The 12,998-nt window shown below is 36.1% G+C and overlaps 1 protein-coding gene across 10 annotated transcripts in view; it reads right to left on the bottom strand.

Annotated features, from left to right (window-relative positions):
- COLQ (collagen like tail subunit of asymmetric acetylcholinesterase) overlaps window positions 1-12,998 on the bottom strand; it is a 112,657-nt gene that overhangs the window by 91,141 nt on the left and 8,518 nt on the right. For all 10 annotated transcript variants that reach the window (XR_003137326.3, XM_049099571.1, XM_025448680.3 and 7 more), the window contains 4 exons: window positions 10,374-10,451; window positions 9,444-9,538; window positions 6,949-7,061; window positions 3,970-4,105 (listed from right to left, as the gene is read on the bottom strand). Coding sequence is in view for 9 of the 10 variants with exons in the window: in XM_049099571.1 (XP_048955528.1) it covers window positions 3,970-4,105; window positions 6,949-7,061; window positions 9,444-9,538; window positions 10,374-10,451 (422 nt within the window). In the remaining variant the exon portion in view is untranslated. The remainder of the gene's footprint in view (window positions 1-3,969; window positions 4,106-6,948; window positions 7,062-9,443; window positions 9,539-10,373; window positions 10,452-12,998) is intronic.

The raw sequence follows: 12,998 nt of genomic DNA, 5'->3' as shown, positions 1-12,998 counted from the left end.
TTCAGCCAATAATACTATCAACTTAAAAGCTATTATTCACAGACTGACATATTTTCATCTAGTGTTCTTTCTATGCAAGTATATTTTTATATTGTTGAGCTTGTTTGCTATAATACTGTCTCATACACTTTTGCTTACTACAAACATTTTCCTTTATCATTACATTGCTCTTAAAATTTTTATTTTTTTTGGTAATCTCTAAACCTAACATGGGGCTCAAATGCACAACCTTGAATTCAAGAGTCACATGCTCTTCCAACTGAGCCAGTCAAGCATCCTTATATACAATTTTGAAAGGCTACATATTTTGCAGAACACATATATCAAATTTATTTTAATTTGTTATCAATTGGACTGGGTTGCACATCTTTTTGCTTAAATCTTAGTACATATTTCATATTGATTCCTAGAAGCAGGTTTTTTTTTTTTAAGATTTTATTTATTTGAGAGAGATAGTGAGAGAGTGGAGCAGAAGTGAGGAGCAGATAGAGAAGCAGGCTTGCCACCGAACAGGGAACCTGATGCAGGGCTTGATCCCAGGATCCTGGGATCATGATCTGAGCTGAAGGCAGACACTTAACCAACTGAGCCACCCGAGTACCCCTAGAAGCAGATATTTTTAAGACAAATGATTCATATTCCCAAATTGCATTCAAAAATCTTTATCCAATTTATTGCTAATAGTTTTATTTCTATTTAATATCTTTGTCACTATAACTAATTTTTAAAAATAACTTACTTTGATATCCACATTGATATTAAAATAGACATTTTTGCTTTGTTTACTTCACACATCTTTGCTTGTTTTATGCTGTATCATTTGTTTCATATGTTGTTCTTATATATAACTGTCATTATTACTGATTCAATCAATACTGTCTGCCTTTCTACAAAAAAATTTATTATCACAATTGCTGTGTTCTTTTTTTTACTTCTCATTTTTCTGCTTCTTGTATATTTCCCTCTTATGTTTTTTCTCTTTTTAAGATTTTATTTATTTGAAAGAAATAGAGTAGAGCAGGAGGGAGGAATACATGCAATTGGAAGAATAGATTTCCTCACTGATACATGAAATTATTGATTATTTAAAGCCATTTGCAATCTTTTTTACACTATTAATATTACCTTCTTAAATTTTGGCTGGAATGAAGATAAACTTCAGCTCGAGCCAACTTCAAATAAATACACACACACACTAAAACCTTAACAGTGTAAGAATCTGGTTACTGTCCAATGTATTATCAATACGAAATACAAGTAAAGGTATAATCTATACTTTTATAGACTGAGATATAACCCATTTAAGATAACATCAAAAGAGCAAAAAAATTACATTTTAAAAACCCTCAAAATTAATTTTAGTGTGTGCATAAGAGTATGAAAAACACCAAATGCACAGCCATGGGGAATTGTGGAAAGGGAGGGAGGGAATGAGATCAGGGAAGCTATTCAAAGGACTATAAATGAATCCGTAAGTCTTCAGAATCAGACTTCAGACTTTTTGTTTCCTAAAAAAGAAAAAAACCTAGAAACTAAAGCAATGACATTACTATTTAATTACCTAATATTACATATTACTTTATATATTATATTTGATAAAGTTGTGTGGGGGTTACATAGTGTTTATTAAATGATCTCTCATGTTTATTTAGAATATTTCATAATAAAGAAATTAAAAGAAAAAATGTATAGTTTATCAAAGCATTTAACAATCTAAAAAGAGGAGACCTCTTGTGTCAGCCGAGGCTGGGTAAGCCCACTACAGCCTAGCTGATTACAATGGAAAACTGAACAAAATATAAAAAGCACCTGCCTGAGGATTCTGAAAAATACCCAATAGTAGGTGAACTGGGAGAAGAGTCAAAGAAGTGACTCAGGTAGTGAGTTTCTAAGCTTTATTCCCCCTCTTTTATTTTCTGGCTTTGACTCAGGCTAGCACTGGTTGTAGAACTGGAGGGCAACAAAGACTGGGGAGAAACCTTGTCTTTTTTGGCCAGGTGATGAGAAAAAAGAGCCCCTGAAAGCTGGGGAGGAGCCCGGGGGGGGGGGAAGTTCAGGCTTATTCTTCTTTTCTGTCCTGCTCTCCCAGCCATGCTCTGAGAGCAGCCCTGCCACACAGCTGCATCGCAGTAGCTCCCAAGCAACTAAAATTCTACAAGAGACTTCATTTTTCAGGCAAGAAGAACCAGAAGAGGGGTCCCTGGGGTCTGTGAAGAGTATGAGGACAATCCCTCTTTCTTTTTATCTTTCTGTCTGTCTGTTACTTTGCTCCAAAGGCAGTTCCATTTGTGTAGTACTCTAAGGTAGCAGTAAGGGGTCCTGGAAAGGGCAGGGGGTTGTCCTAGAGAGAAGAGAAAAGAATTCCCTAGTTCTGGGTATGAACTGGCACATGTCTGGGGGCTTACACTTGGACAAATTCAAAGGAACATAGCAAAGGCTTTGAAAATGAACTGACCCTGGAGCCACTGCCCTGGTAAGACAGACCTTGCAGTGTGAACTTGACTAGGTCTGCTTGTTAAACAAACAAAGCCAACGTTCTACAGAGTATGTAAATGTGACCTATAATCTCGCAACATAATATTTAAAATCTGGGATATATTCCAAAAATACTCCATATATAAAAGAACCAGAAAAATGTGATTAATTCTCAAAAGAAATTAATAGACTTGCATTCTGTGATGACTCAGATGCTGAAATTAGTAAACAAAGACTTTAAAGTAGCTACTACAATATGCTCCATAAAGTAAACAAAAACACTTCAAATACATGGGAAGAGAGAAGCTCTCAACAGAGAAATATAAAATAGGAGACAAAAGTATTGAAAAGAACTCAACAGACTATAAAATAGGAGACAAAAGTATTGAAAAGAACTCAACAGACAACATAGCATAATGTTGAGAGATGTCAAATCACGGTTTTACACCTGAAACTAATGCAACATTGTATGTCAACTACACTTCAATTAAAAGATAAATAAAAAATTTATTTAAAAAGAAAAAGAACATGTTAAGGAATTTCTAACAAGGGTGCCTAAGTGGTTCAGTCAGTTAGGCAGCCAATGCTTGGTTTAGGCTTAGGTAATGATTTCAGGATCATGGGATTGAGCCCTGTGTCAGGCTCTGCACTGGGTATGGAGCCTAAGATTTTCTCTCTCCCTCTTGCTCCTCCCCCCCACCCCCATCAACTCCCACTCTCTCTCTCTAAAATAAATAAATTAATTAAAAAAAATTCTAATAAACTACTTAAAAGATTAAAAAAATAATTGAACAGATAAATCTTCAGAGACCTATGGACAATGTCAAAATGCCTACAACTTATATTATTCCAGGAAAGGAGGAGAATGGTGTAGAAAAAAATATTTGAAGAAATAATGGCCAAAAACTTTATAAATTTGGTGAAAGACATTAATTTACAGATTGAAGATCAGAGAACAGGATAAACTAAAAGAAAACCATGCCCAGACACATAATCAAATTGCTGAGAACCAAAGATAAAGAAAAATCCTGAAAGCAGCTACAGAAGAACATATTACATAAAAGAGAACAATTCAAATGACTACAGATTTCTCATCCAAAACCATGAGGGTCAGAAGGTAGTGGACAACATCTTTAAAGTGTTGAGAAGTCTAAAAAGAAACAGGTATGCTTAAAATTACATTTCAGAACTTCTGTTAGATTCATTAAAGTCACAAAATAATTTATTTTTATTTTTTTTTAATTTTTTTTTTATTTATTTATGATAGTCACAGAGAGAGAGAGAGAGAGGCAGAGACACAGGCAGAGGGAGAAGCAGGCTCCATGCACCGGGAGCCCGATGTGGGATTCGATCCCGGGTCTCCAGGATCGCGCCCTGGGCCAAAGGCAGGCGCCAAACCACTGCGCCACCCAGGGATCCCTAAAGTCACAAAATAATTTAAATTAGCCTAAGATCTGCCAAGCCATTGTACTAAAACTCTAGAAAGCCACGCACCTGGATCTGGCAGCAGATACACAGTTTGGATGGTTATCAGGGACAACACCCTTACCCATGGGGGTGGGCAAAAATGGCAATTTACATTGCCCCACCAATTTCCTGATAGCCTCCTCTGCACGGGAATAAGCAGCACCTACCAGAAACACAAATGTATTAGACAAGTCAGTTATGCTCCAGGCACTGTGATTCTTAAAATAGTTCACAGGAGTTTGCTTTTAGAACTCCTCAAATAATCTGTTTATACAGGGCTTACACTGAAACAAACTGTGACTATGGTTTTTACCTTTGGTATTTTAAAATGTTCAAGAAAGCAACTAATTTCCTCCCCAATAATCTTCTCAATTATTCTGAAGGACATCTACTCCAAAACAAAAGTTGTATCTCTTATCTCTTGATGCTCTCAATGGTCTATTCTATGGTTCCTACCAAATTACTATTCACAATTCCCTAAATACAGATTCTTTACTGACAGGCCCAGGTAGGCAAGGCAGCACTTTGACAGAGAATGGCTCTCTCTAACCTCACAGGTTGCTCCTTACCATCAGCTAACCTGGACTGCTCAGTCTCCTACACTAGGGCATGGAGATTCTAACGAGAGATGTAAGTTTCTAAAGCTCCATAGATCTTTTCAAAGGCTCTACAATTGTAGAACTGCAACAGGGCTAACCTAAGCAGGTCACATATCATTTGTTCTTATGTATGCTTGCGTGCCTGTAGAACAATCACAGGCCCTAAGCCTTCAAGGACACTGAAAACTATCTGAATACAGGAATGATATCATTTCTAATGTCATTAAGGCCATTATAATTCTTTTTAGCTATCTAATTCTATATTCTTTTTTAACACTCATAGAATACTACTCCATATTTGAAACTTGTAATTCTCTGCTGAATCCCAGTAAATAGTATAGTGTACATTCAGATTCAATATAATGCTCCCCCCAATATTAATACCTTAAAATATTTTCTCATATGTCAGATGAAAAATAGCTTTTTTTTCCACCCAGAAAGTTTCCTTGTATTCTCTTTTTTGCCTCAATATCTTTGTCCACCCAGTCCTCTCTTCCTGGACTTGTCTACTCAGTGAGCTATCATCCATCTTTTCAAGGTGTAGCAATGTCATCTCTTCCTGAGTCTTTCCATACCACCTACACAAGCAAATTGTTCCTACTTCCCTTGAGAATCCACCTCACCCTCTCTGTACACACCACTTAAAGGTACACTGTATTTATCTGTTACCAATCTATCTTTAGAAGGGACCACTGGGCAGCCCCCGTGGTGCAGCGGTTTGGTGCCGCCTGCAGCCCGGGGCGTGATCCTGGAGACCCTGGATCGAGTCCCACGTCGGGCTCTCTGCATGGAGCCTACTTCTCCCTCTGCCTGTGTCTCTGCCTCTTATTTTCTCTCTGTGTCTCTATGAATAAATAAATAAAATCTTTAAAAAAAAAAAATAGAAGGGACCACTATTTCTCTGTATATCTTACAAATGTTTTCTAGAATACCTGCCTTATCATACGTACTGATCAAATGTTGGTTCAAATAAGAATGAAAACAAACTAGCATCTACTAAGTTCTTTCTACCTAACTTACTATTTAATTTTAACAATCCTGTTTACATAGTTAATATTTTTGTTTTACAATGAGGTAACTGAGACTCAAAGCAGTTGTTTGCCAGGACCACAGAGCTAATGCATCATATAGCTGCCTTTGACTCAGCTCTGACTTTGATTTTTTTCTGTTGTCCACCATTTTCACTAAAATTATTTTTAGTTTCTATGTAATTAGTTCCTTAGTAGTTGATACTGACTAGCATGATCACAGGTAACTTACAGCCCTCTCAGTTCTAGAATATATAATGGATACCAAAATAAATTGCTGACAGGAGTATAAATTGGTACAATACCTTGAGAGAAGGCAATTTGACGATGTGTACCAAAAACCAAAAATGAATTACTTTTTTAACTTAATTTTCTTTTTGAGAATCTATCTTAAATCCTAAATATGGAAAAAGCGTTGAGGACACACGTTTGTCAGTTATACTAAACAAATATCTGTCAGTGAAGTGTTAGTATATACATGAATAGACGTTAAAATTTTATTTAGGAAAAAATTTAAGACCATGAAGAAATGTTGTTATAATATTAAATGAAATAAATAGAATATAAATAGAACAGTCTATATGGTGTGATCAGAGTGTATGAAATATATATGCAGAAATGAAAAGTATTATATGTTAAAAATAGTTGTTCTTTTATTTGAGAGCAAGAATGTGAGGGAGGGGGGAGGGGCAGAAGGAGAGGAAGAGGGAAAGAATTTTAAGCAGGCTCCACTCCACACTCCCAGGTGGAGGGTTTGATCTCATGACCCTGAGTTCATGACCTGAGCCTAAATAAGAGTCAGATATTTAACTGACCGAGCCACCCAAGTGCCCCCAAAATAGTTGTCTTTGGAGGAAGGCATTTCTTCCTTCTTATCTTCTGGATTTTCCAAAATTTTTTATAATGATCAAATATTATTTTTATAACGGAAAAAAAAAACACATTTTACACATAAGGCTGAAGAAATAGAATGGGTGATATTCCCTTAAAAGGACAAGATCTCTGGGCATTCTAGAAAAATTCTATGGTTTCAAAATTAATATAGAATGCTAAAGGAAAAGAACTCATACTCCAATTTCAAATATTAGATATATTAATAAGTGTACTTTTTTTTTTTTATGATAGTCATACAGAGAGAGAGAGAGAGAGGCAGAGACACAGGCAGAGGGAGAAGCAGGCCCCATGCACTGGGAGCCTGACGTGGGATTCGATCCTGGGTCTCCAGGATCGCGCCCTGGGCCAAAGGCAGGCGCCAAACCGCTGCGCCACCCAGGGATCCCAAAATATTAGATATATTAATAAATAATGAAGACAATTTCTAAATAGAATCCACATTCTTTCAACAGCTTAGCGAGATTTAGAGTTCCATTCAAGGCTACCTTTCCCAATGATAAGGAGGGGCCGTTTGGCATTCCGAAGCACAGATGCTGCCATATATACAGCAGAAGTTTCTGCCATACTAACAGGAGGTGGCAAGCAGCACTCCACGTACCTAGAAATAAAGAGTTCTGTTAATTAAAAGAACCAAGTTTTAAACTTTTTATTACAAAAAGACCAGATCTACAATAAGGTAGAAAAAAACAGTACAATAAACTCTACATACCCACCATGTAGACTGAACAACTAATATCATTTTACCACATTCGCTTTACAACACACACAAATACGCATGCAAATTTGTTTCCTGAACCGTTTTAAAGTGAATTATAGGCAATTATAAGCTTTTCCATGCAGCTCTAAAAGATAAAACCTTTCTCCTATATAACCATAACGTCCTCATCACATCTAGTAAATTAAAAGTTACTCCGTAATACCATCTAAAAGCCAACCAAATGAGTAATTCATTGACAGGATATTTGACTTAATAGCTTTACATTGTAGTAATAATTGTTGCAAGAATAGTAAAAAACACACTCAGAGCCAGTGTTTAATATTATGCACCATTTAATTTCATTTAATTTTCAAAGCAGGGATGCCTGGGTGGCTCAGAGGTCGAGCGTCTGCCTTCAGCTCAGGGCGTGTCCCAGGGTTCCAGGATCAAGTCCCACATCAGGCTCCCCTGGGGAGCCTATTTCTCCCTCTGCCTGTCTCTGCCTCTGTCTCTGGGTCTCTCATGAATAAAAACTAAAGAAAGAAATAAAAAGCTACTAAAAATTTTGTTTTCAAAGCAATGAGGTCAGGCACTACCATTATCTCCATTTTATTATTGTGAAGGAAAACTCAGAAAGTAACTTGCCCAGGGTCCCCAGGTGGTATGTGGCAGAGACTAGACTGACTTTCTGTTTCTAAAGTCTATGCCTTTAACCACCTCACTACATTTCCACTCACTGAGAGAGTCAGTATTTTAGTAATACAAAATGCATTAGGAAAAATTAAAACTGTCATAGGTAAGTATTCTGGATACCAAGACCTTGGTGTTTTCATGTAAGTAGTAAACATCATACACTACACAAAATTTGAGCATATAAAACACACAAAAAACAGACATTCAATTTTTACAAAAATTTTAAAGAAGGCTAACAGAGTTAACTTATCAGAGACTCCTTGCCCTTAGTAATATTTTATCATGTTCAGGTATTATACATGGTAGATATCCTTTTTGTCTGAGTCTTAAAATGAGAAACAACTCTTTGGTATACTGAATATACAGAAATGCACATTTTCTCTCTGTAGTCACTAGAGAACCGCTTAGTCCACAACAGCAGGAATATACTAAATGGTACCCACAGTGATTAACCTTAGTATCCATCCTATCAGAGGTGACTTGGATACCAGTGAAAAATGTTTCTTATACTTTTATTCACTCAGTGTGTATTTAAGGAAGAGAACATGGAAAATCATAGTAACACCTGGGTTGGAATATTTTTAAATCACAGAGATAAACTAAAATTGTTTATGCTGAATCCTAAATAACTTTTCAACAGTCACCTCACCTCATCTCTTGGTTTATACTATGAAGACTCCAAGTAACTCCTACTACATTAACAGGGGTGTATTATTTATGGTCACTGGAAGAATACTTTCAAATGAGTGTTCGGGAGGGGCACCTGGTTGGCTCAGTGGCTGAATATCTGCCTTTGGCTCAGGGCATGATCCTGGGGTCCTGAGATCAAGTCCTGCATTGGGCTCCTTACAGGGAGCCTGCTTCTCCTTCTGCCTATGTCTCTGCCTCTCTCTGTGTGCCTCTCATGAAAAAAATAAAATAAATCTTTAAACACAAAACAAAACAAAACCAATGAGTGTTCAGGTAGTTCCATGTATTTTACTTAATAATTAACCCCCGAATAATTACTAAATAACACCATTGTAATCAACAGACTTAAACACTTTGGCCAGGATTTAGTGTAATTATTAAAGGATCAAAAGTTAAGACAAATGAAGATTAACTTATAAACTGTTATGTAAATTGTTAAAAGGCAAACACTGTAATAACACAGAAAGAACTGTAGTTTAACTTTTTATTATTTTATTTATTAGATTTCTTTAAAATTTTATTTATTTATTCATGAGAGACATACAGAGAGAGAGGCAGAGGGAGAAGCAGGCTCCCTGCAAGGAGCCCGATGCGGGATTCAATCCCAGGTCTCTAGGATCACGCCCTGAGCTGAAGGCAGACGCTCAACTGCTGAGCCACCCAGACGTCCCTATTTATTAGATTTTATTTATTCATTTGATAGAGACACACACACACACAGAGCACAAGCAGTGGGTGAGGGAGGGAAAGGCAGAGGGAGATGGACAAGTAGGCTCCCCACTGAGCTGGTAGCCTGATGTGGGGCTCCATCCAGGGACTTGAGGATCATGACCTGAACTGAAGGCAGATGCTTAACCGACTGAGTCACCTAGGTGCTCCTCCAATATAACTATTACTTACTTTATAGAATTCACATTCACTTGGAAGTTCACAAAATCTGCAGGTATGTCAACATAACAAGGACCTGGACGGCCATAAATACTGCTTCTCACTGCCTAAATTTTTACAAATAGAAGAAAATATTTTAAAATTCTCAATCTTTATCACATAATCCACTTAAAGATAATTAAAAATTGTGAAAGGAATGCTATTTTACTTGCTTCTGGACGTCCCTAGTTGGAGAAATAAACAATTTTAACTAAAATTGAAATGCCCACTATTGATTGTATATATTTTAAAAGATATTTTTGCTTTAAATAAAAGAGATAAGAGAGAAAATACTCACCTAGGTTTTTAAACTTCATGTTATATTACATGCAGTCTTAGAAATTATCCACCAGGCTCTGCCTGCCACCTGTTTACTCTGTAACTTGTACCTCTCTACTTTACTTCCTAGTCCTAATGACCTGGATAAGTTTTCAGAAGCTGTGATGTTACATGTGTCAAATGGTTTCTGTAACACATGGTTTTAAAACAGCTCAAATGTAACTCCACATACAAATGTTGGTTAGCTAAAATTAATTTATAATATGCTCTTTAGTCAATTAAGACATAGTTTTATGTGCATTAGCACTAATTTTCAAAACTAATCTTTTGCAAAAGCGTAAGAAAAGGGTTACCCAGGATTTCATATTTTATCTTTTTTTACTTTTCTGCAGTTAAAAAAAATAACATTAATATCTGAAGTAAAGGAGTAACTTTTTTCAAAAATTATCTGCTTCTATAATTGACAGTAAACATTAAAATATAAATAGTTCTTTAACACTATCATTTTTGACTGCCTGAATATATACCAAATTGTTGCTTATTCTATGGAGAATAAAAATAACACAGGTATGAGCAACTGAGAAAAATCAGTTCACTTGGAGAACTGGTAATTAAATACTTTACCTTTTCAATAATAGAAGGAATAGTTTCTATGCTGCTCGGCCGGGCAGAGAACTTGCAATACAATCTACAAGCTTCAACCTATATACAGAAAGAAAATCAAATAAAATACGGTTTACAAATCATATTAACTTTTCTAATGGAAGACAAAATGTTAAGTCTTTACTTTCTATTATGTGTAGAGAAAAGACAGAGAAAATACATGACCTCCTGAACTTTTTCTTAAAAGCCTAGGCAAAGCACCATCAAATTTCTGCCTCACTATGATTCAGGAGGTAAATCAAAAGAAGACACTATTTTCATTTCTCAGACTGGAGAAAATGAAAGATTTGATAATACTCAGCATTTACCACCACATAGGAAAGCAGGCACTCTCCTAAGCTGCTGGTGAGAGTATAAATGGGAAGGGAAGGTGATAATGTCCACCAAAACTTAAAATGAGCATATCCCTGGACCCAGAAATTCCATAGCCAGGAATACAAAACCTTACCTGCTTTATCTTGTTACAATTATAATCTATCCTTACATTTCTGATGGCTTTCCTATATTTTACTGCTGTGCTGTTTGGGAGGTGTCAATTCAGCAGTACTAATTTTTTACTGTTTAATGTACTCTGAAGCAGTATGTTGAAATAGTCTCTCTTGACAGCTTTTGGTATGAAATCTGTGGAACAGTTGCTATAGTCTTAATCCCAAAGTGTGATAGAATTAAGATTTCCAATCTGGGGCGCCCAGGTGGCTCAGTCAGTTAAATATCTGCCTTCAGTTCAGGTTATGATCCCAGGGTCCTGGGATCAAGCACGGCATCGGGCTCCCTGCTCAGTGAGTGAAGAGCCTGCTTTTCCCTCTGCCTGTGTCTCTGCCTCTCTCTCTCTCTCTCATATTCTCTCTTTCATGCTCTCTCAATTTATTTATTTTATTTTATTTTTTTTATTTATGATAGAGAGAGAGAGAGAGAGAGAGAGGCAGAAACACAGGCAGAGGGAGAAGCAGGCTCCATGCCAGAAGCCCGACGCGGGACTCGATCCCGGGACTCCAGGATCGTGCCCTGGGCCAAAGGCAGGCGCGAAACCGCTGAGCCACCCAGGGATCCCCTCAATTAAAAAAAAAAAAAATCTTAAAAAAAAAAAAAAAAAGATTTTCAGTCTGTTCCTGGTCGTTTCATTTAAAATGTTTCCACAAAAAACAGACACTTGGATTTTAAATCAAATCAGTGCTTTTCTCTTCACATTTTTAATTTCATCTAATAAACTATTATTTTCCCTTTCAGGATAAAAAAAAGTTGCAGTGGACATTATCCTTTGGTTTGTTTTCATCTATAAAGTTTCTGTAGTAAGTTTAAATTTCCTTTTAAATAATGGTTGTTATTCTTTACCATTAACTAAGTAAACTTCAATTCCCTTTCAAAAGGATAAAAATATAACTTGCGTAAACTTACACCAAGATCTAGTACTTTATAATAATTTAAATCATATAAAAATTGTTTATCTTGAGGTTCTCACAATGACTTCTGATTAGACTTTGCCTAAGGGTTTTAACTCTGCTCAGAACTTTGTGCTATAAATGCACAAATATTTTCTTAAGAGTTAATCATTCAGGGAAGCCTAGGTGGCTCAGCCGTTGAGCCCCTGCCTTTGGCCCAGGGAATGATCCTGGAGTCCCGGGATTGAGTCCCACATCGGGCTCCGTACATGGAGCCTGCTTCTCCTTCTGCCTATGTCTCAGCTCTCTCTTTGTCTCTCATGAATAAATAAATAAAATCTTTAAAAAAAAAAAAAAAAAGAGTCAATCATTCACTCTCATCTATTTGCTTTCTACAGCTATTCTTAAAACTGTAGCAAATTCTATGTTTATCTTGAGGTTCTCACAATGACTTCTGATTAGACTTTGCCTAAGGATTTTAACTCTGCTCAGAACTTTGTGCTATAAATACACAAATATTTTCTTAAGAATTAATCATGCACTCTCATCTATTTGCTTTCTACAGCTATTCTTAAAACTGTAGCATTGTTTTATACAACTATTTATGAACACCTCTGTTGTACCTATAATAAATATATAGAAAAAGCAAAAAAAAAAAAAAAAAAAAAAGCACAAAAAACACACCACTACAGCATTTTGTGGGCAAATTCTTTGAGGTTTTTAGAAATTTTTAAATACTTTCTTTCAGCCTGCTAAAATAACAATGAACTTGTCCAGAGTCTACTGATAGTCATTTTATGTAGGATTTTTACTCTCAACTTTTTACTTCTCTAAAGTTTGAGAGGCATAGTCCCACACCATTTATATTCCTGCAACTTGACTCTTAATCTAAGAACTTATTTTCAGAGTTTAAAAGCCTGTCGAAAAGATCTATTTCTTCTAAGACTGCTCCTAAGTAGAGCCTGAGCTTCCTGAAGATGCAGAGTGCATATTCCTAATACAGTCTCACATTATAGGAGTTATGTTCTAGTCAATTCATAAAATATTTAATCTTCCTAGTATAAAGGAAGAAATTTATTGCTGAGGAATTTCTCTCACCCCACCATTTCCAATTTCTCTTACTCCATCCTCTTTAATATGAGACTGTCTTGTAGTTAAGGAAAATTACCTTTAAATTACCTCAGGTACCTCTATTTTATTTTAAATG

Source organism: Canis lupus, chromosome 23, assembly GCF_003254725.2.
Source record: "Canis lupus dingo isolate Sandy chromosome 23, ASM325472v2, whole genome shotgun sequence".
Classification (NCBI taxonomy): Eukaryota; Metazoa; Chordata; class Mammalia; order Carnivora; family Canidae; genus Canis; species Canis lupus.
Note: the sequence above shows the minus strand (reverse complement) of the source record. Positions and strands in the feature narration are given on the sequence as shown.